At 39.0% G+C, this 21,000-nt stretch overlaps 1 protein-coding gene across 2 annotated transcripts; it reads right to left on the bottom strand.

Moving 5' to 3' along the window:
• LOC137273724 (L-proline trans-4-hydroxylase-like) lies at positions 1-19,362 on the bottom strand. 2 transcript variants are annotated; one of them, XM_067806533.1, is made up of 10 exons: positions 19,260-19,357; positions 17,719-17,836; positions 16,746-16,827; positions 15,105-15,186; positions 14,504-14,614; positions 11,155-11,246; positions 5,195-5,285; positions 4,299-4,428; positions 3,334-3,485; positions 1-1,874 (listed from the first exon to the last, which is right to left on the bottom strand). In XM_067806533.1, exons 3-10 carry the CDS (start codon positions 16,784-16,786, stop codon positions 1,734-1,736), a joined length of 840 nt encoding a protein of 279 aa, XP_067662634.1. In that variant the 5' UTR covers positions 16,787-16,827; positions 17,719-17,836; positions 19,260-19,357; the 3' UTR covers positions 1-1,733. The 2 variants fall into 2 exon arrangements, with proteins under 2 accessions (XP_067662634.1, XP_067662633.1); XM_067806532.1 differs by lacking the exon at positions 17,719-17,836 and having other exon boundaries at positions 19,260-19,362.
• Positions 19,363-21,000: the final 1,638 nt, after the last annotated feature.

The following is a 21,000-nucleotide window of genomic DNA, read 5'->3' as shown; positions in this document are numbered from 1 at the left end:
TTTGAAAATAAACTTCTTTATTGGTCATAATCCATTACAAAGTTTCCGGCATATCACTTCAGGCAATATGATGTTTCATAGTCCAGAAATAGGCATTAATGTCAACTGATAATGAAAGACATATGGTTGTTGAGCTAAAATATACCAAAGTTAACTTTTGTGTCCCTTAGTGTATGTGAAATATGTCATGGGACACCCTGAAAGGTGTTCCGCATATATATCCTAGTAGAGGACCAGAAATGGAAAGTGACACAAAATGTCTTTATACAAATGAAATCCTGCATAAACCAAGAAAGACTGATAACACTAAACTATACTCATGTAAACTGCCACTACACATAACAATAGAAGTGGAATATGTCGCTGTTCACAAGTCTGTCCATACTCTTACACACAGTCCAAGCTGTGACTTTCAAATATACAGTGAAACCTCGAGTCCCTCTTTGAGGAACTTTTTAAGAGAGAGTCACCCTGTGACCATGATTCTTAAACAAGGATATTTGTTAATTTGGCCCATTTCCTGAATTCTGTACATTTCAGGCCAGCAAGCTTTAACTTTTCTTCAATCCATACATTAGACCTTTTCTCCTCCCTTGAATTTTTATAAGTACTGTTATCAAATTCTATTCTAGTGAGGGAATGTGTCTGATAGAAATAAAAACAATGAAAAAACAAAAACAACTAGCAACATCTATAACAATTATTCATATATAGAAATAACCCATATAGCAGTTGAATGTATTTGGAACTTGCTGAATATTCAGGAAATGTGCGGGCACAATATGAAAGTCAAATGTTGATTCTACATCCTGACAACAGAAAACACTAGTGTTGTGACTGTTTCGGAAGAATTTTAGGTCAAATCTGTTCAAGACGCTTGGAGACACTGATGACCTCCTCTGCATTTCAGTTAGAGTTTAACTCCATGTAGCTCATATTTACAACATTGATAAAAGCATTTTCAGCATGATGATTAACAGCTTACACCAAGACCTAATTTGAACCAGCTATGAAGGAGAAACACATATGACATCATTCAGCTCCTTCTGGGGATGAGATATTGCATAGACTGACATTGTTCATGTTAATCCAGGATAATATCTAATGAGAGTTGCAATATGACAGAAGCTGGTATTATGTCCCTTGACACAGACATATATTGCAAAGTTTTGATGGAAGTGATACAGCGTACAAATCTTGGTTATTATATATTTCACAACATGACATGGCAATGTTGAGGTGCACTACCGTAGTTAGGGTAACCTGTTGCCATAGTGAACCACACCTCGATCCCACTCCCCCACTACTGGAGAAACATTACATGGCCTTAATTCAGGCAATTGTGGTCAGAATGCAAGTAATTCGGAACTATAATATATTTGTCGTTGTTGACTAGATGTCCAGCTTGGTTTACAGGGAACGTTCTCTTGTTTTTGATAAAATTAATGATATGTGGTTTGGTTCAAATTTTATATATCATACTGATGTAGTGGTTGGCATGAGAACTGTGCAAAGGTCAAAAGAACCAAACACTCAATCAAGGTTGGTGAGAGAAAAATAAATAGCTGTTGACAAAATGAGTTTAAAAAATATATCCCAGGTGGTGATTATATGCAACCTCCAGACCTTGACCTGTGTCTATTAATAACTGATGGCAGTGATGCTGACAGTCACCCTGTGTGTTCTGGTTCACCATGTGACTAGTGGTAGAGGCGTAGGACATGGGGAAAAGGTTATGCTGACAACTTCTGGCGCTTTGTGCTGGGGACTGCTGTGTCCCCTTTCTTCACTGTCTTGTCTTTAGATGGGTCCACAAAGTCTTTCCCTGATGTGTCTGTCAGGTTAACACATTCTTGGATGGCGCTGTTGGGTACCTAGTAACATACAAACACTTACAGGATTGTGCACTTTCACTCTCACCCACATCATCATTGCTTAAGATTGGTACAGAAAGCATTGATCACACCTGTCAAATGTCAAATTGAGGGACTGAGTCAAAACTTAGTACTTACCCTAATTACTATTTTTCCAACAAGGGAGTATCAAATTAAAACATACCAAAAGCTAGACATTGTTTTGGTTAGGTTCTTGAGAGGCATGTAGAAGGTTGCATTCAGGAATAAGACAAAATGTTATGGATGTCAACTTCTTCTTATTGCTTACACAATAGTCCAGAAATATGTAAGCTATAAAGAAAAATCTTACATCCATAACATTTTGTATTATTATTGGTTTGATTGTTTCTTTGTTTCAACAGCCCTCCTGGTTCATGACCTACTGTGTCCTTGACATTACATGGAGGTCAAGACCCCACCTAACAGATCAGGTCCATAAAATTTTATAAATTCAAATTATTAATATATTAGTTATGCCCTAGATTTTTAAATGCCCGATTACATTGAAGAATATAGTAATATTCAAACAATATCTGTGTTGATTCCAATATAAGTCACAATACTTCCCGAATGAAGCTATATACATGTCATGTTGTACTTGGATGAATGACCTTCACTGAAATCAAGCAAACTGACAGTTGACATGACAGGTATGAATTTAGTCCCTTTCATTCATCTGAACTGACGGCAAAATTATCCAAGATTGCATGAATGAAATTTCATGACATTTGAGCAATGATTCATCATTTCATCTCATGGACATTGACTATAATGCTCTAATGTCCAGAGCCAGCACTTAGTGGACCTGACTTTCATGAACCATCTATCACAAACTAGAATATTACTGCTTGTAAACATAGGTAATTATACAAATGTGAACTCTCCATACCGATCTGTGAATACACTATACACGAAACTACCAAACAATGAAACAAGAAGTCATGATTGAATCTTTAAACCAAACATGTCATGGCACTGGTACTGAGGTACTGGCCCTCCTTTCACAAAGCACTCTTGTGATCACAAGTCTCTATGGTGTCCTTAGTGCAATGTAAGAGAATGGGAGTTAAGGTTAACCTTAGTAAAGGTTGCTTCTCATAATGAATGTTTCCTAACATGACTTTCAGTAATCTAACAAAGGATGCAATCTAGACTCTGCTTTTATCATCATGCATAATCAAGTTTTAGCTTAAAACCCATAACAGACACTCAGGTTAGTGCATACATAGATGATTTAGAGCCTGAGTCATACTTAGTGACCTTGACCTGCAAGGTTGTTAAAGAACAATTTTGAAAAATATATGAGGTGAATGAAGTCTCTAACATCTCTCATAAGTAAATCAATTAGAGGCTGCTGCTGAACCAACCTTATGAAATGATTTGCTTTAATATTCCCTATATACTGACATGTGAGGTATAGTGTTTGGAGCTATCTCACCTTGACAAGCGGGGTGTACTGGGGATGATGGTGCTCATACACTGGATTGTTGCTTGCACGGTTGTATGCACACAGGAATGCCCAGCGGCGGTCGGGGCTGGTGTTGGCGCTGGATGTGTGCAGCAGGTTACAGTGAAAGAACAGGGCATCACCTGGGAAAACCCAACACTCCAAGTCATACCAGCACTGTAGTATAATTAACCATCTACCCAACACACTACATTCATCTAAAGCCGTGACTATTTAGGTTAGAACTGGTCTTCCGTAATTGATGCTTATGGAAACAGGGTCAAGTGTTCAGACTCGCTGACATGACTGACACATCATGGAATCCCAATTGTGCATATCGGTCATCTGCTGATCACAGGATTGTCTGGTCCAGATTCAAACTATGTTTAGATAGTAGACAAAAACCCAAACATGAGTCATCAGAAGATGACAGATCGACCTGCCCCCATACATTTGAAAGATCAATCCCTTGACAGTTACTTTAAGTCAAAAAGCACCACTTTGGGATCTTACTCATATATCTGCCAAGTTCTGTTAAAAGATATTGAAGTGAGTGAGTAAGTTTCGTTTTACGCCACACTCAGCAATATTCCAGCTATATGGCGTCGGTCTGTAAATAATCAAGTCTGGACCAGACAATCCAGTGATCAACAACATGAGCATCGATCTGTGCAATTGGGAACTGATGACATGTGTCAACCAAGTCAGCAAGCCTGACCACTCGATCCCGTTAGTCGCCTCTTACGACAAGCATAGTCGCTGGCAGAGACAGATACCTGGACAAGGAGTTGACTTTATCCCCATGCATTACATGCCAGGGAATAACAAAAACCTCCATGTAACCCCTAAACTAACTCCAACAACTGTCACCTCCCCCATCACCCTACCTGCCCCTATATACTACCTCCATCTACTAACCCCTACCCCTGACAAACCCTACCCTGAGGTGTCCTCACCAGGCTTCATTTCCACATGCAGTTGCTCCAGTTGACCTTGTAGCTCCTTGACTCGAGCCAGGTCAGCTCCAGTCTGATCACCAACATACAAATGCTCAATCCGACCACAGCGATGAGACCCCTCTAGAATCTGAGTTGAAACAGTAAGTTTTCTTTTCTCTAAGTGCATCTTATAACCTTAAAAAATATTTTCTAAACAATAATTTGAAAAAATAAGAGCCATCAACTCTGGGACTTAACTGCATGCAAATTGTTGGCTAATGAGGAAAACAGAGCATAGGGTGGATATGTAGGGAAGGTTTACCATGTTTACAAAGGTGTGAGACAGTGCACCACCAGTTATTGTGAGCAATCCCCACTTTCAGTACAAAAACAACTTCGAAGAATTTTCTACATTCTGGGTACCTGCCAAAATATATTTAAGGCTATGTCAAGACATACTTCTATCAATTTGATTGACAAGGAAACCAAACATCGTACTAGAAGCAACTTCAAATTGTCCTTAAGACTATCACCTTCATTATAGCTCTCTAAGTTTTAACGATAACATTGGCAGCATAGTGTAACCTATGACTCCCTATGACACATGCTCCTGTGGTTGTATATCCCAACTGCGAGATCGATGCTCATGCTGTTGACCACTGGACTGTCTGGTCCAGGCCTGATTATTTACAGGCTGCTGCCATGTAGCTGGAATACTGCTGATTGCGGAGTTACACAACAGATCAAACCAGAACCCCAATAATGAGAAACCACCTTAGAATTGCAGACATAATAAATTTGATCCGATAAAGCTCTCACCTCATATATAACAGTATATGGGTAGTGGACAGCAGGGACTAAGTTCCTGATTATGTGTTATTCTATGAAAACAGTGTGCTGGTGACAAGTCTGACCTGAAGACAACCATTAGCCTTGGTACATGCATCAATGGCAATGAAGACAGTCAACATGTCCGGGAACAAGCAGCCATTTTTGTACCAGTATCTGAAAGAATAACACATCTTACAATAATAAGTAACATGACCCAGTGCCACAGTCCAACTGCTTAGTTTCACACAAACTTTGTTAAACTGTTTTCAACTTAAAGAAAATGTGAGTGTGACATGTTTTATGGAGCCGGGAAGACTAAACTTTATTTTTCAGATGTCTCAGGAGGGAGAAAATATATATTTTGGATTTCCTGGGACAGCCAATTTGCAAGGGAGTAGAAGAGCACTGACAAAGTTAAAGACACAGTGTCGGGAAGCATATCCATGTTGGGAGTAGATAGAATTCTTTTCAAAACATTGTTATTTTAGAGTGTTTATCTTCTTCTCACTTGTTTAGAATTGGAAGTCTTTTACGACACAGATAGAGTGTATGTCTCTTCACTTAAACTCTTCTACCAAATCTATAGTCCTGCAGTCACAGGCAAATGTGAAGCTACAACAGGAAGAGGTGTTACAGGAATATAGGCTCCAGACTTCAAACCCTTACAGTCAACCTTGTAAACGACATCATAGGGGACATCATCTACACAGACCACGTGTCTGAACTGCTCAAATTGTTGTACACTCGAAGTAGATTGACAGAAATATATTTTACTTTTACTGTGGAAAATGACATTGACGGTACCTTGAAGGCTACATTCACTGAAACAAGAAACGTCACAATTTTAGCCTTCACGGTCATGCATCCATCTGTACAACCAGTGCTAATTTACAAACTACATCCTCAACATTATCCGAGGACTGGCCAAAAAGTAACTAAGCCAACATAACTTCTAGACTGATGACACCAACTAATCTTAGGAGTGTTGTTGGACAGTGTTGTTCATCGATCAGCATTTCCAGTTATTTTACTCAAATAGATCTACTAGTTTGAAAGCAACAGGTCCTTGAAACATACTGGGGTATACATACGAGAACAGCAGATTTGAACTCATCATTACTGGCATAACATTTTCAATGTTCCTTAAAGGTCACATGCAACCAAAAAATCAAACATAATTAAAACACATTTATCACTTATTCATGACATATAATATACATTGCTGCTTTTAAAAAAACAAATAAACAAAATTATAAGCGTACAATCGCGATTCAAAAGTGCAATATTTTGTACTTGGGCTTACTTCCCCCGAAACGAAGCCCTCTGGAGACCGAACCCAGTCATAGCGGGTGGATATGCACTCAAGTGTAACGACGGATTCTGATTGGCTGTTCCATTTGCTGACATGCTGAGGGTTCATTGTGTCAGGGATACTCTCTATATAGGCTCCCTGATTGTGTGTACAGAAAGATGATCTGTTTGATGGGCATTTTAGAAGTATAGCCAGTCACAAGAAAGTAAGATTCTTTGTGGATAACAACTTCTTTTTGTGTACTTGATGCGTCGTTTCAGTATGGATTCATATTCTGTTGTCAAGCAAAATCATATACACCAAAAGAAGTCGATATCCATCACGAATGTATATAGAGATGTTAGGTTTTGAAAATACATGTTCTCTAAATTTGCGCTCGATCCAATAAAAAATCATGTCAGTAGAGATGGTAAACTACTGCGTGGCTCCAGCCATCTGTCATTCGTCCAAGTACAAAACAGGACTGGAATCTGGAGTTTGGACAAGTTTCCGTCACATCCAGTCATCCGAATAAAATGAATGTAGTTTGTTTGCAACCCACAGACATAAAAACATGTCATGTGTATCACACATGCCTAATTACATAATGTGGCAGACACGGGACTCGGGTGCACGAGTCATAAATCAACTTATTTTCTTTATGTCGTATAGTCTGATAGGTGTTAAGTTCAAATTGCACGTTGTCAATGATTGAAGCTGTGTATTGCATGTTGTCTTTAGCAGACAGGCAGACAGACATATAGGTGTGAATAAACGAGACACTGAGTTTTCTCTGTGACAGAGACTGCTTGCCACAGTCAACAAGTTGTTTTACGTAACGAGTAGATTATGTACTTGTTTGTGTACACAACCGAGATTAGACTACTGCTCACGACCTCAGACACTGGGCATGCATACTGTTTCAAGCTCCACGAACCTATTCACTGCGCATGCGTTATGGACGCAGCGCAGCAAAGCTGTTGAAACCAGTTTTCCCCCCAGCGCTGGGGGGAATTTAGTGAAATGTTTGAACTCTGATTTCGCTGGCTTTTTTTCATCGCGTTTTTTTTTCAACTTTACAGGTTGAATTGGCATTTTTTATGATTTGTTTCGGTAAGTGCACACCGAAAGGTACCAGAATCTGCAAAGTTGTATTTTACGTTGCATGTGACCTTTAAGCTTAGGAAAGAGGTGAATGTCGCTTGGGGCCAGGTCAAGTGAATATGGAAGATGAGGAAGTTCTTCAAAGCCATACTGATGTACTGAAGACTTTGCCAATCAAGAGGTGAGGTGAAGCACTGTTATGTAAAATCAGAATTCCAGCCCTCAACATCCTCAATGTATACCCCAGTATGGACACAAGGGAACTGGTACTAGAGACTGTTCCCTTGTGTCTAAACACATTATTTCACTGTTTTAATTCTCTTGTGGACAGAGGTGATGTTCCTCCAAGGTTCCGCAAAGGTAACACAGTACTCCTTCCCAAAGACTTGACTGATCCCCAAAACTTTTGCCACATCACATGTTTGAATACACAATACAAGTTATTCACAGGGTGTTTGACAAACCTTGTGTCATCTTACTGCTCTTCCAATGACATAATTTACAGTGAGCAGAAGGGGGCGAGAAAGAGATGTTGGGGGTGTAAGGATCAACTTCTTGTACAGAAAATGATCTTGGCAGAGGCAAAAACATACCAATGCAACCTCTCCCTGTGCAGGACTGACTACAAAAAGGCAAATGACTGTGTCCCTCACGAATGGATTCTGAAGTCTCTTCAGTGTATTGACCTCCCTGAGCGACTACTTGATTTACTCAAGTCTTTAATGAGCTGCTGGTCATCTCAACTTGAGACATACTCACAAGGGAGCATCTTGTGGAAGATCAGGACTACACTTATCTTGGAATGCAAGTTTGAGACAAGCTCCAGAATGCCCTTATTCAAGATAAACTTCTAGGCCGAGTATAAATCTTGTTTAAAGAAACCCTGGAGCTAAGAGCTAAATGCTTGAAACAAGGCCAAAGCCACTAATACTTTTGCTGTGCCAGTTCTTTCCTAATGTTGTGGAGTAGTGGATTAGACCAAACAAGACATCTAGAGTCTTGAGCGCCTGACCAGAAGGATCATGTCTGATAACAGAGCACACCACCCCTGTTCTTCTCTTAATTGTGTACATATGATATATGCCAATCAGTTCAGGAGGTCAATTTATTGGCTTTGATTAATGTGGAGGCTCTTCACGATAGAATTTTATTGTGTACTTTTGCACATATTTATCTATCGGATGATCCTCTGGTGATGCATGTCAAGACTCACAATGAAAGCAAGGAATTCCAATGCTATTTAAGCATGCCAAGTTTGTTGGACACAGTTTGAAATTTAAGGTTGATTTTGTTGCTGGGTTCGACTAGGCAGTGTTTACTTGGAGAAGTCCCATTAGCTGTCTGAGCTGCATGTAGAAGGTGTTAGGGCCCTGAAATGATGATGAGCCTTTCCGGCCTGACTGTGCCAATTTCACCCGAACCCTCTCTGCTGCATTTCTATCTCAATTTGTAAAACATAATAATGTATTTCATAGAACACCTAATATCCACTGCAGCTCAGTGGCGTAGTGATAAATATTGGGGAAGGAAATGGTTCACGTAGCTTTCACAGAAAGGCAGCAGTGACCAAATGAGTCTTAAGCAGAAATTAAAAGTTTCTATTGATGGTGTGTTCCTGATTTCTTTGGAAGAGGGTTCCACAGTTCAGGGCAGGCAAAGAAGGCTTGATTAGACAGTTGGTTTGGAAGTATGCACTGGGTGAGGAGAGAGGCAGAGAAGGACCGGAGACTTTGGTTGGGTACATAAATAGAGACAAGTTGTTTGAGACAATCACCGTTTGAAATTCATATTTTGTGTAAAAAAATAGAGTGACCATGTATCTGAATAGACTTAAATACTTTTATCAGATCTAAGTATTGCTACATGACAATGTATTCAAACTTTTCATCACATCAAATTCATTTATACAACAGGGAGATAACATTTCGAAAGATTTTGAAAGTCTACCAAAGGAGCATTAAGATATGTGCATATGTTTTTTTCATGATTATTATGACTTGAACTGTAATTATGCATCATCTAACAACGTGAAAATTCACTTAGGAACTACACTGGAGTTACTTCCCTTATCGAGTTGGCCTTGACATTGACATTTCAGAGCAATGTGACAGAAAAGAGTGATGATGTAAATAAAAAGGGATAGAATAGGTATGAATAAAAATAAATCTTGTTTGTAGATCTAAAGAATACGGATATTGCAAACAAGTATGTCTTATTCACTACTGATACATTGATGATAAAAAAACCCCAAAAATTAGGACTGTTGTAAATTTAGCTGTAATTAAGCTTTCACAACGTCCAAATTAGTGAACAAACAAGTACCACACCATGTTGATTTCCACTGAGATGGACTTAGGACAAGTCAGAACCTATCCCAGTATTTGTCCTAAGTTAGGATGTCCTAGCACTAGGATATCTTTCAAGAATAAGGTAGACACCTATCCCTGACCCTAGGATCAAAGTTAGGATATCCTAGGGCCATGAACCTTTCAAGAATAGGATAGTGGCGAACTTTGCTGATATTGTAGATGTAGTAGTAACAGGCTCTACTGATGGAGGTGGTGTGTACATCCATGCACGTGTTGGAATCAAGGATACCAACAAGATTCCTTTCACTCTCTGATGGTGGGACGTCTGTGTCGCCAATATGAAGTGAAAGTGATGGAGAAGCAGTCTTCATAAGAATGAAGATTTTTATGGATATCAACTTCTTTATGAGAGAACACAACGTTTCGGAGTTAATGCTTACTCCTTCCAGGTGAGTCAGGTGATGAAGGAGTAAGCATTAACTCCGAAACGTTGTGTTCTCTCATAAAGAAGTTGATATCCATAAAAATCTTCATTCTTATGTATTTTCACTTCTAAATGACATTCAAAGACTTGAAGCAGTCTTCAGCTTTGTAAGCTGATGTTTGGAGCAATTTAGTAGGAACTCTGTATTCTCATTCAACATGAAACAGTAAGATATCATCCATGATTTGATTTCCTGAATGCAGAGCTCAAGTTTGTTGATACTGAGTTAAGTATCACCTGATTCAAAGGCCATGTAAAGCTCCATATCATCCAGCTCCATATCATCCGCATCTATGTGGAAACTGATGAAATGTCTCCTTATAATGTCACCATTGAGGAGAAGGTAAAATGTGAACAGAACGGCGTTGAGAACTGATCCATGGGGAACACAATATAACAGTGGTGAATTTGATGATTGCACATCTCCAGTTTTTAAAGTCTGTGATCTTGCAGATATGAGGAAATCCACTTGAGGGGGTTACTGTTATCCCGATGTGATGTTCAAGTCAAGGCAGGAACAAGGTATGACCTATAAATATCGAATGCGCTGGATAGACCAGGAAGCACAATCACTGTCACCTTCTTCTGGCTCATACTGACATGGATCTCGTGGATTCTCACCAAATCTGTTTCCATACTATGAGATGTCGTGCAGGCTGACTGGAACGATTCTGCAAGGGGGTATGTCTCAAGATGCATCTTCACTTTGCCAGCTACCACTTTTTCTAAACATTTAGATACAAATGAATGGTTGGAAAGTGAAAGGTAATTCAGCTTATGTTCAACCTTTCAGCCTCTTGTCTATAGTCCTGATGCTACACATGCATGCCCTATTCATATTCTTTGTGAACCTACCCATAATCCTGATGCCACACATGCTTGCCCCCAGTGAATGCTTCCTTCATCATCAGTTTGGTGTGGTAGTGATATACCTCCCCTCCAAGCAACTGAAATACAGCCAAAAATACAATCATGATTAGAGCCATGCTAATTTACAATATGGATATGTACTATTCATTCTGTGTAGTCCTGGTGAAGTTCACACCTCACAATAACATGAACTGCTTGGAAACTACTTTTCTCATTCAAAACTGACTTCAAAATATGACACTGCTTGCATGAAATCTAGTGATTATCTCCAAGTGGATAGGACTCCAATAAAATGTCATCAAAATGCTTATGAAACCAGTGTGGAATCATCAGTTCCCTGAACACCTCAAACAACAAACACTACTCTCTCCCACAGAAGCTGACCCTTTCATAGGCAGATGATAATCATTGATCACCTTGCAGTCAAACTTAATGGCCCCATGTTGATATATCTGTCATAAAACCTCACCAGGGTGAGATTTTGTCTTCAAACGGAACACAGTAACAATTAGCAATTAAGATTCCATGTCAAGTTTTGTGAAAATGTCCCCATCATTCTGTCACCATCTCATGCACCACCTTGGAATGTAAACTACATGGAATCCATCAACACTACAAAACCCCATCTTCTGAAGCAGTGGGATTACTGCATAAGGCCAGACCAATTTTATGTCTTGCAGATTTTATGTCTTTCAGATTTTTTGTCCTCAGAAGACCTGAAGGCAGGGGTGAAAAAAATCCAAAAAAGAAAATACACCAAGTGTATATAGGTAAAAAAACAATCCAAACCAACAAAAACATTAAGATTTTGGAAATGAATTTTTATTGTTTTCTTTTTCTTAAAAAAATAAATGACAGGTGGATCTGTAAAACAAAAAATAAAATTGGTCTGACTAATCAGTGTATTTCCGTCTTCACACTATAACTGTTATCACTCTGGTCCCAAGTATTGCTATAGCTTCCTTCATGCCCAAAAACACTGCATGAAAGTTATGTCCTGTCAGTCTGGGCAAGGAGAAAGGAACATTGGAGGGTACTTCATTACTTCCGAGACAAAGCCATGGTGTAATTTCAGCATGATGGCTCCATGAGATTTGTCATTTGAGATAAAATACACTGGACAAATTCTAAAAATGTACTTTTCTGAATATAATTTATATTTCATACTTATCCTGACTCATGCTTAATTGCTTATCTCCTCTTCCCTGGCGAAGGTAGTGGAATACCTGAAATCCCTTGAAGTTCCTTTCTAAAGAAAGCTGACATAAAATACACTCACCCATGTGTAGGCTTCCCTTCCCCGCGCAAACGGTCAGCTGACAGACCATGCTTGTTACTCTCTCACCCCACACGAGAATTATTGGAATTCAGCGTGCTTGTGGGGGGTGGCTGGGAGGGCTTTCATCATGCGTCAGGATAAGTATAAAATATCAATTTTATTCAGAAAATTACATATTTTTCCCTATCCTGACTCATGCCTAATTACTTACAGCATCTGACAGAAACAGTGGTGAATCAAGCCACGCTGGTTTCTGCTGGCTGTCAAAATTACGTCCAATAATTTCTCCCCCAACAGGAACTTGTAACAGCGATAATCGAAAGTAACTAGCGTCCTGCTAGTTTCTGATGCAACTGAATGTCAAGATATTGTAATCAAGACTAGTTGCGACCCCTCTTCATGTACGAGTATCTCCATTACGAGTACAGGGTCATAATCACTCATTCTAGTCTGTTCAAGATGTGTTCATGGACTCTCCACCATTATATTCTGCAGTACATCTGACTTCCACAAGTCACGTGATAAATCGGGCGAGTGAACTTAGCGCCTCCAGGCAACTATAAGAGGCCCAAATTGGTGAATGCCAGTGACATCCTCCGTGATTATGTCTCATAGGTAATGGTTGACAAACACCATGTTTGATTTCCAAAAGCAGTCCTCCATTATAGTTGATAGCGAGCAATTCCCCTGTAGAGGCCAAGGCTCTGACTTCATGTGGGTTGGAGGCTTGCAGAGGTTCCAATCATCGCAGATGATTGACTCGTAGAGATGTCTACTGTGATGACTAAGGCTGCTGATGAAGTCTACGGTGTCTGACGAAGTTGTCTATGCTGGTTGACATTCTGCTCGAAGTGTAGCATCAACGGCGGCACATCATAAACATGTCGTCCGTGAAGACTGTCGATTCAGCGACTACTCTGTTGCAGACGACTTCGTCTTCAACGACGATGGTGATCTAGACTTCTTAGACTGCGACAGCCCTGATCCCAATGAAGTACTCTTCTGTGGTCTAGGGGATGACTCGCTGGACCCAAGGCATAACCCCGGGGACACGCCTGACTGGTAACTGGAGTGAAATTCATCAGTCAATGAAAAACAGTTACCCGAAGCTAAATCACCTGCTAAGACATGACTAATGAAAGTCAACATTGCCTGTCCCTCGCACGCCTGTGAAAAGAATGAAATTTATACAATAAATTCTGAAACAGATCAATTTCTGCACAATTCACAGCAAATAGTGGAAGAACATACGGGCTTACACGCCGGCATTCCCTTCCCACAGAGGTTACTTTTCATATCTTCCTACGTAATCTTTGTTCTAATACGACCCTTTCATGGTTCAAGTGTTCAAGACACACTTGTTTCTTCTAGACAGAACTCAGTCATGTCATATTTGTTTCTCCACATTGCTTGCATATGTTAAGTTGAATCTAAATCGATGTCACACGTGTCCTGATTGGACAGAACAAAAGGGAAATAAATCTGCTGCCATTTGTTGTCGCTAGGGAATTTACGAGAACTGCGAAATATGGCTGTATTAGAGCAGAGGTTCGTAGGAAGATATGACAAGTAACCTCTGTGGGAAGAGAATGACATGCCGGAGAAACTAAGACAGACATAACCTACACTGTAAACACGATTTCATCAACTCAAGACTAAGTCTCGGCTGACGAAATACCTGCTATATAAACACACAATAATCACAAATAAACAAATTGTGATACATATACATAACCCGAATACCACACATGACATAAATATAGTTAAAAGACCGAAATAGTTAAAAAACTTATCACTGTAGTGGAGATCCCAGGTAATTCCAGCTGTCCTCACTGGGCGATAAGGAGAGAATAACAAGCATGGTCGGTCAGCTGACTGTATGTGTGGGGAAGGCGAGGTTACACGTGGGTGAGTGTATTTCACAGCTGCTTCTATTAGAAGGGAACTTCAAGGGATTTCAGGTATTCCACTACCTTTGCCAGGGAAGAGGAGATAAGCAATTAAGCAAGAGTCAGGATAAGGAAAAATAATGTAATTCTGTCTTGTGGTGATCACCTTTTCTGATGTTGTGACCACCTTCTCACACCGCCCCACCATGCCTGTCACATCATCTCCAGGGTGACTCCAGATGCACAGCTTGCTCTCGCGATCTTCGCCATCAGAAACCTGTAACAGAACAGTTTCTCCATCACATAATGTAGATCTCATCAACATTTACATTTGTCACCATTTAGAGGAATCTCTGTACAGTACAATTTTTAACATTGTCATGACATCTTACAAACTTTATCATGCTTGATAACATCACAAAAACATAAAAGGCACAATGTCATACACTTTTGATTATATTTTTGCCAGTATTATACATTTAGGGCCATGTGTACTCAGTGTCCTCTTAATGCAATTACGAACACTTGCTATATGTAGAATGTATAAAATTGCTCTCTACATCAAAAGCCGTTGGTGTTGTCAGTGTTTGGCAAACTGGTTTCAAGTTGTGCACAGGATACTCGTAAAGAGCACTCCAATTGACATAACACTACGTGGTTCGCTTGGAATAGTGTAAGAGTCAATTAAAAGCAACACTACTTAGGTCAGGGTTCAGCTGAACTAAACGCAACCTGTAAAAGACATCATCACTGACATCATCGCTTACCCCATATGCATGCTTCATGATGGCATCACTTCCTTCCAGGCACTCCTGGACCTTCTTCAACTCAACACTGTCCAGCAGGCCTCTAAATAACAATATACCACAGACATGGTGTCACAACCAGTACACACTAAAGTGCTGTACATGCTGAATAAAACATCAGTCAACACATCATCAAAATTGGTTGTGAGAGACATTCATAGATCATATTCAGCAAAACGTCTTCCACCACACAAAATCAATAATGTCACAACAATATACACAGCCAAACATAAAATGCTAACTCAGTAAACACAGATTAATCACCTGTTGAGGGATCACTGTACTAACAAATTCCAACATGTCAAAGTCAAAGATATTTATTGTACTTAAGGCCTCCGGCCCATATACAAATAATACAGGTATATTATCAGCACATGTTACAGACATTTCGCGCAAGAAATTACAGTTCAGATAAGATATTGCTTCTAAGGATAACAGCATGTTTTACATAGAGGGGAAAATTACGTATTACATTTTCATTTTTGGAGCACAGAATGGAAACAAAGGCTGTTGAGGGATATTTTAATAGGTAGTTATCTGGGATATATTTTTTTCTTAAATCGACATAATATGGGCATACAGAAACGAAGTGAAGGAGTAAGCATTAACTCCGAAATGTTGTGTTCTCATATAAAGACGTTGATATCCATAAAAATCTTCATTCTTATGTATTTCACTTCAGCCTGACTCCTGAGTTTGTAGGACTTCAATCCTTTCCCACAACAAAGCACATGGAATACATGCGATCTCATTCTAGACAAAAGCAATTGTTCAAAATTGCCTCTGTTCACCCCACAGGAAATGGGTACCCAGTGGGTTTATAACCTCCCGCTTTTGACTTTCTAGCACCAGTTTGGGTTACCTGGGGTAAAAATGAACTGTGGAAGTCTTTTAGAACTGTAAGTGGGGTTTTAGTGGTATATAAGAATCAATAGTTTATTAAGAATGACGATTTTTATGGATATCAACTTCGTTATATGAGAACACAAGGTTTCGGAGTTAATGCTTACTCCTTCATCAGGTGACTAAGAATGGGATACAGAGCGATATTATATATGTACAGGTAAAACAATAACAAAGTAACAAGTGGAATGAATTAACTAAAGCTAGAAGCCAGTATAACCAAGCACTGATAGGAAACCAACAGTTATGATAACAATGATGGAAGCCAAAGGTAATACGTTACAGATGATAGGATATGTTTACTTAACACAGATAGGGGATAAGGACGATGTACATGATTGGGGATAAGGAAGGAAGCCAGTGGTGATACATTACTCATGATAGGATGTAATTTATCACCATTGGCTTCCATCCTTATCCCCAATCATGTACATCGTCCTTATTCCTATCAGTGCTTGGTTATACTGGCTTCTAGCTTTCGTTAATTCATCCCACTTGTTACTTTGTTATTGTTTTACCTGTACATATATAATATAGCTCTGTACCTCATTCTCAGTCATCTGATGAAGGAGTAAGCATTAACTCCGAAACGTTGTGTTCTCATATAAAGAAGTTGATATCCATAAAAATCTTCATTCTTATGTATTTCACTTCTAAATGACATTCAAAGACCCAATATTTTATTATTATCATTTTCACCTGATGAGAATGTAGCCAGCCTCATTGAAGTCTGACAACATCTGTGGGGTGACCTCAAGGTCACCACCTGTGTATGGGAATTCTGCAACAAAACATACAGACTGTTTACTTGCATTGGCAAATATATGGTAACTGAGCATGTATCACATAACAATAGATTTGATCTCCAAATGGCAAGATTTATATATTTTGGTTGGTATTAGGAAATAAAAACATGACCTTTAGTGTCAAATATAACTCTCTATCATCCAGGCACAGCTAGATCCGACCGACTACTAGATCTGGGTCAAGGATTGATGATATACATCATGATATTGATAACTGAAGGTGACACATTTAAAGACAGTATCAAAAACAAAGCAATTCAGTTGGATAAAACAAAGAAGTTTCAAAGGAAATTATTAAATTTGATGACAACTGTGGTACATGAAGAGCAAGGTTGTGGCCATGTCAGAATATATAACCAAAGTCTCAGATGCTTGTTGAAATAGTCATTTTTCACTGCTGCTGTAAGGCCCGACACTAAAAACATGTACACGTAATAGGTGTTGATGGCTTAGTTAAACCTCACTAAAAACTTAATCTTACTATTTGGATGATGACCGCTTCTGTTAGTGAGTGAGTTTAGTTTCACACCTCTTTCAGCAATATTCAAGTAATATCATGGCAAGGGACACCAGAAATAGGCTTCACACACTGTGCTCATGAAGGGAATTGAACCTTTGGTGTCATAAGCGATTGCTGTAAGCACTAGGCTTCACCTGGATGTATACATGGTCCAAGCGAAGAATAAACTGAAAGGTTCACACTAATGTGGCTAGCTAGGTATACATATAGAATGGCTTCTCATAAAATACTTAATGCACTGGCTAGCTACCCGTTATCACCATTTTGAAGGGTTTTTAATGATTTGCTCTATTGTTTCTTAACACAATGAACGAAAATTTATCTTGACGATAGACTAGCCACTCACCAATGCTTCCCACTTGTTTACAGTTGCTGATTGTGTTTCTCTGAAGAGTTGTCAGCAGAAATTGCAGTGGTGTAAATTGGGCTTTCCAAACAACTAATGAGACCAGTTATCACCATTTCTGAAATTTTCATGTTATTCACCAAATGTGACATATATTTAGCAATATTTAGCAACTATTCTTTTCAAAGCTTGATATCCTTAAGAAATTTCATAATCAGAAAAATGAAATTTAATAAAACAAAACTTGCTCCCATTGTGAATGTTGCAGATATAAGCTAACATGAATATGGAGATGTTGTCGCACAGCTGAACTTATCAAAGTTTACTTTTTGAGTAGTTGTTCGCAGATTTTGGTAATGCTTACTTCTCTGGGGGAAAAAAGTCAAGATAATGGTGAAAATTGAGAGTCATATTTTGTCAGCATATTAGAATCTGTATTTTTATGGCCTGAACTGTAATGTCATAGATTCACAACATAGCCGGGGTGATTTTTGTTTAATTTTCATCATTTATGAAATATCATGTCAACACACTCATGGTCATGTGACAACCCCCCAAAGTGCTTGGGTCTAGTCTTCTGAGGGGATTCATGTTGATAACTTCTACAGTGTAAAATACTTAAAGTGTTCTTAACTCGAGTAACGAGTGATCAGAGTCCACCATGTTTGTCCTTCACCCTAAACAGGCTCGCACCAACATGATATATCACGCCACGAAATGAAAATAATACTGGTGTTTTATTTTTGACCAAACACAGAGTAGTTCTGATGGTTGACTCGGATCACTCGATACCACTAATTTCACAATAAATGCATGTATTGCAGGTAAAGGAATACCCTATTTCATTTGAGTGGTTGTAGAACGAAAGCAGAAAATCTAGCGATTATGGTAAGGTTATGTTTTTTCGCCAATCGGGTGTTTTAAGCGAAATACGTAGTATTTCATCTCTGAGAGGCGATGATTTTCGTAGGCAGGTAATTAGCATACAAATGAAAAAGTTGTCTTTTCCTGAGTTCCAAGCGAAGTTACTCGGTACATAGTGCACCGATTTTGATAATTTTGGATTTATTTGAAAGGGAATTGTGACTTTGTATTCCAAAATTTCTTTTGACAACTTTCTGCGCATTACATCCCTGTCCTTCTTTATATGTACATGGATATCAGTGTAGGCTTGTTGGACCCAGGATGTTTTATTTTCAGCAATACAAGCCCTGTGGTTCTGTATACATACTTCAGTCAAGAATAAAGATTATTCAGACATCTGAGACAGCGGTCGCGCTACGATCCGATATAAATGTCCTATGGCGAGTGGGCGCTACAATCGGTAAATTGCGATGCTGTCACTTTCTGCCTTGAAAGGACATTTTCAGTCATTCATCACCGAAATAACGCGAATCGTACTAACATTAGTAACAACTGGGCTAGAAGTAGAACTGTTCATACACCTTTTCATGTCAGACCGACATACAACGAAAGAAGGTTTTCCGAAGCGAAGTGACAATCGTGGTGTTAGATTAAGCATCTTTAACTTGAAGCATTACCTCGTATTGGCATCGTCAACTTGCTTCTCAAACAACAAAAACAGCCACACCGTCAAGTCCAATATGGATCAGCTGTGTACCGGAAACAGGTCACCTTTCATTCGGCGAAAGATCGGTAATTTCCGTATGTGTTCGGAAAACTGGTATCGGCTGACTGTTTCGCTGAGAACGGCAGTTCGGTCCCTGGGTATGCTGTGCTGGTTCTTCATTATAGATCAGAACAGAATGGCCTTTCCGGGAATTTGTGTTACATTAGAGCTACTGACACACCGAAGAGATACCATTTATGCATAACCAGGGTAATAGTCTCCCTGGCATATAACATACATAAATTCATTGATTCAAATATCTTCACATTTGTTTGAGAGATATGGCATTTGGAATAGAGGATGTGTGGACTGTCTTTGTTTTCACAACTGGAATTTTGTAGCGGCGGTCTGATGGTAGCAGCTCCTATTTCGGATTTAAGTAGTGAGTTGTGTCAGATGTAAATTTTACAGCTTGATTCACGACGGCAAGCCATTTTCACTTTTATTAAGAAATTAAAAAGTGTAGAGAATTATTGGTACATTAACTGTTTTATAGTTACCTTGAATTGTATTTGAGATATCTTGAATGAACTAAGGTATCTTGAATGGAGATACTTAAAACGATTTCCAGATATCTTCAAATATTTCCTGCTAAATGCTTGAATGGTTGCTCTTCCGCTTTTTTTATATACATCTTCAAAATACTTTGTTTGTACACCACTTGAGTTAATATTTCTAATCATGGCTGGCGGTGCTGACGGTACTGACGGTTAGTAACAGGTTCTCTTCATCGTATTTATTCCACAATGGCGACATAAAGCGTCTGTTGACTTAAAGTGCCAATATTTTGTCAACTCTACATAGACCTGTCGGGGTTTAAGGGCTCTACACACGTCCTCCAGGCTGCGAGAATTTAGGAGTTGAGAACCCCCCTGCACGTTCAACCAGTATACCCACCAGTCAGCGACTGTCGTGTCCAGTCCGATCAGTACCACAAGAGTGGTGCATTATACACTAAGGTATATGATATAACCAAAGTAGGAGGTTTGAGTTGTCAATGTTTTTCTTCTAAATGTATCTTTAGTGTCTTATACAGAAATAACATATACATGTATTTCCGTCAAAGGAGATGGAAGATTCAGAGACTGAAGACATCTGCATTGGGGCTATTCGTGCTGGAGACATTATCTGTTAAAAGTTGCATTCCACAATTAACAATCAAATATTTATTTGGTTTGTTTATTGGTTCTCTTGTCCAGGTTGATCCTCTTTACATGGCTTGTAGCTGGTGTGCTGCTAGGTGTTACCGCCTCTTAAGGCCTAGTCAAGTGCTCCCATCCCAGTAAAACATTCCTTTGCTGGTATATTCCGAAGTTCAAGTTTCAGAATAATTCAGAAGTTCCAAATATGCTAAAAGTATCTGAAATAACACGAGAATTGTGTATATGTGTCCATGTTAAATAATCCAGACTATGAAACAAATATATCAGAGAAAGTGCATGCAAGTCTAGAATATGCAGCAAGTCTAAACTTACAGTTTCGGGACTGACAATAAAGAAAGGTTCAGGGCTTCTTTCATGTATAATATATTATTTTAGTGTGAACTGTTATTTCTGTAAAATATTTTCATTTCAGAGACTAGTTATTAGACCAAATTATGCAAATACATTTCGATTATACTAGTATGTGGAGAAAACATTTGGATTTATTCG

Source organism: Haliotis asinina, chromosome 2 (assembly GCF_037392515.1).
Source record: "Haliotis asinina isolate JCU_RB_2024 chromosome 2, JCU_Hal_asi_v2, whole genome shotgun sequence".
Classification (NCBI taxonomy): Eukaryota; Metazoa; Mollusca; class Gastropoda; order Lepetellida; family Haliotidae; genus Haliotis; species Haliotis asinina.
The sequence above is the reverse complement of the archived record's forward strand: the minus strand, read 5'-3'. Positions and strand labels throughout refer to the sequence as shown.

What these genes read in the sequence shown, in the direction of transcription:
- LOC137273724 (XM_067806532.1), bottom strand. An exon ending in GCTGGCTACATTCTCATCAG is followed by an intron (nt 15,187 to 16,745) that starts GTGAAAATGATA and finishes ATTGTTATTTAG; the next exon opens with AGGCCTGCTGGACAGTGTTG. An exon ending in TGGTCACAACATCAGAAAAG is followed by an intron (nt 11,247 to 14,503) that starts GTGATCACCACA and finishes GCTGTATTTCAG; the next exon opens with TTGCTTGGAGGGGAGGTATA.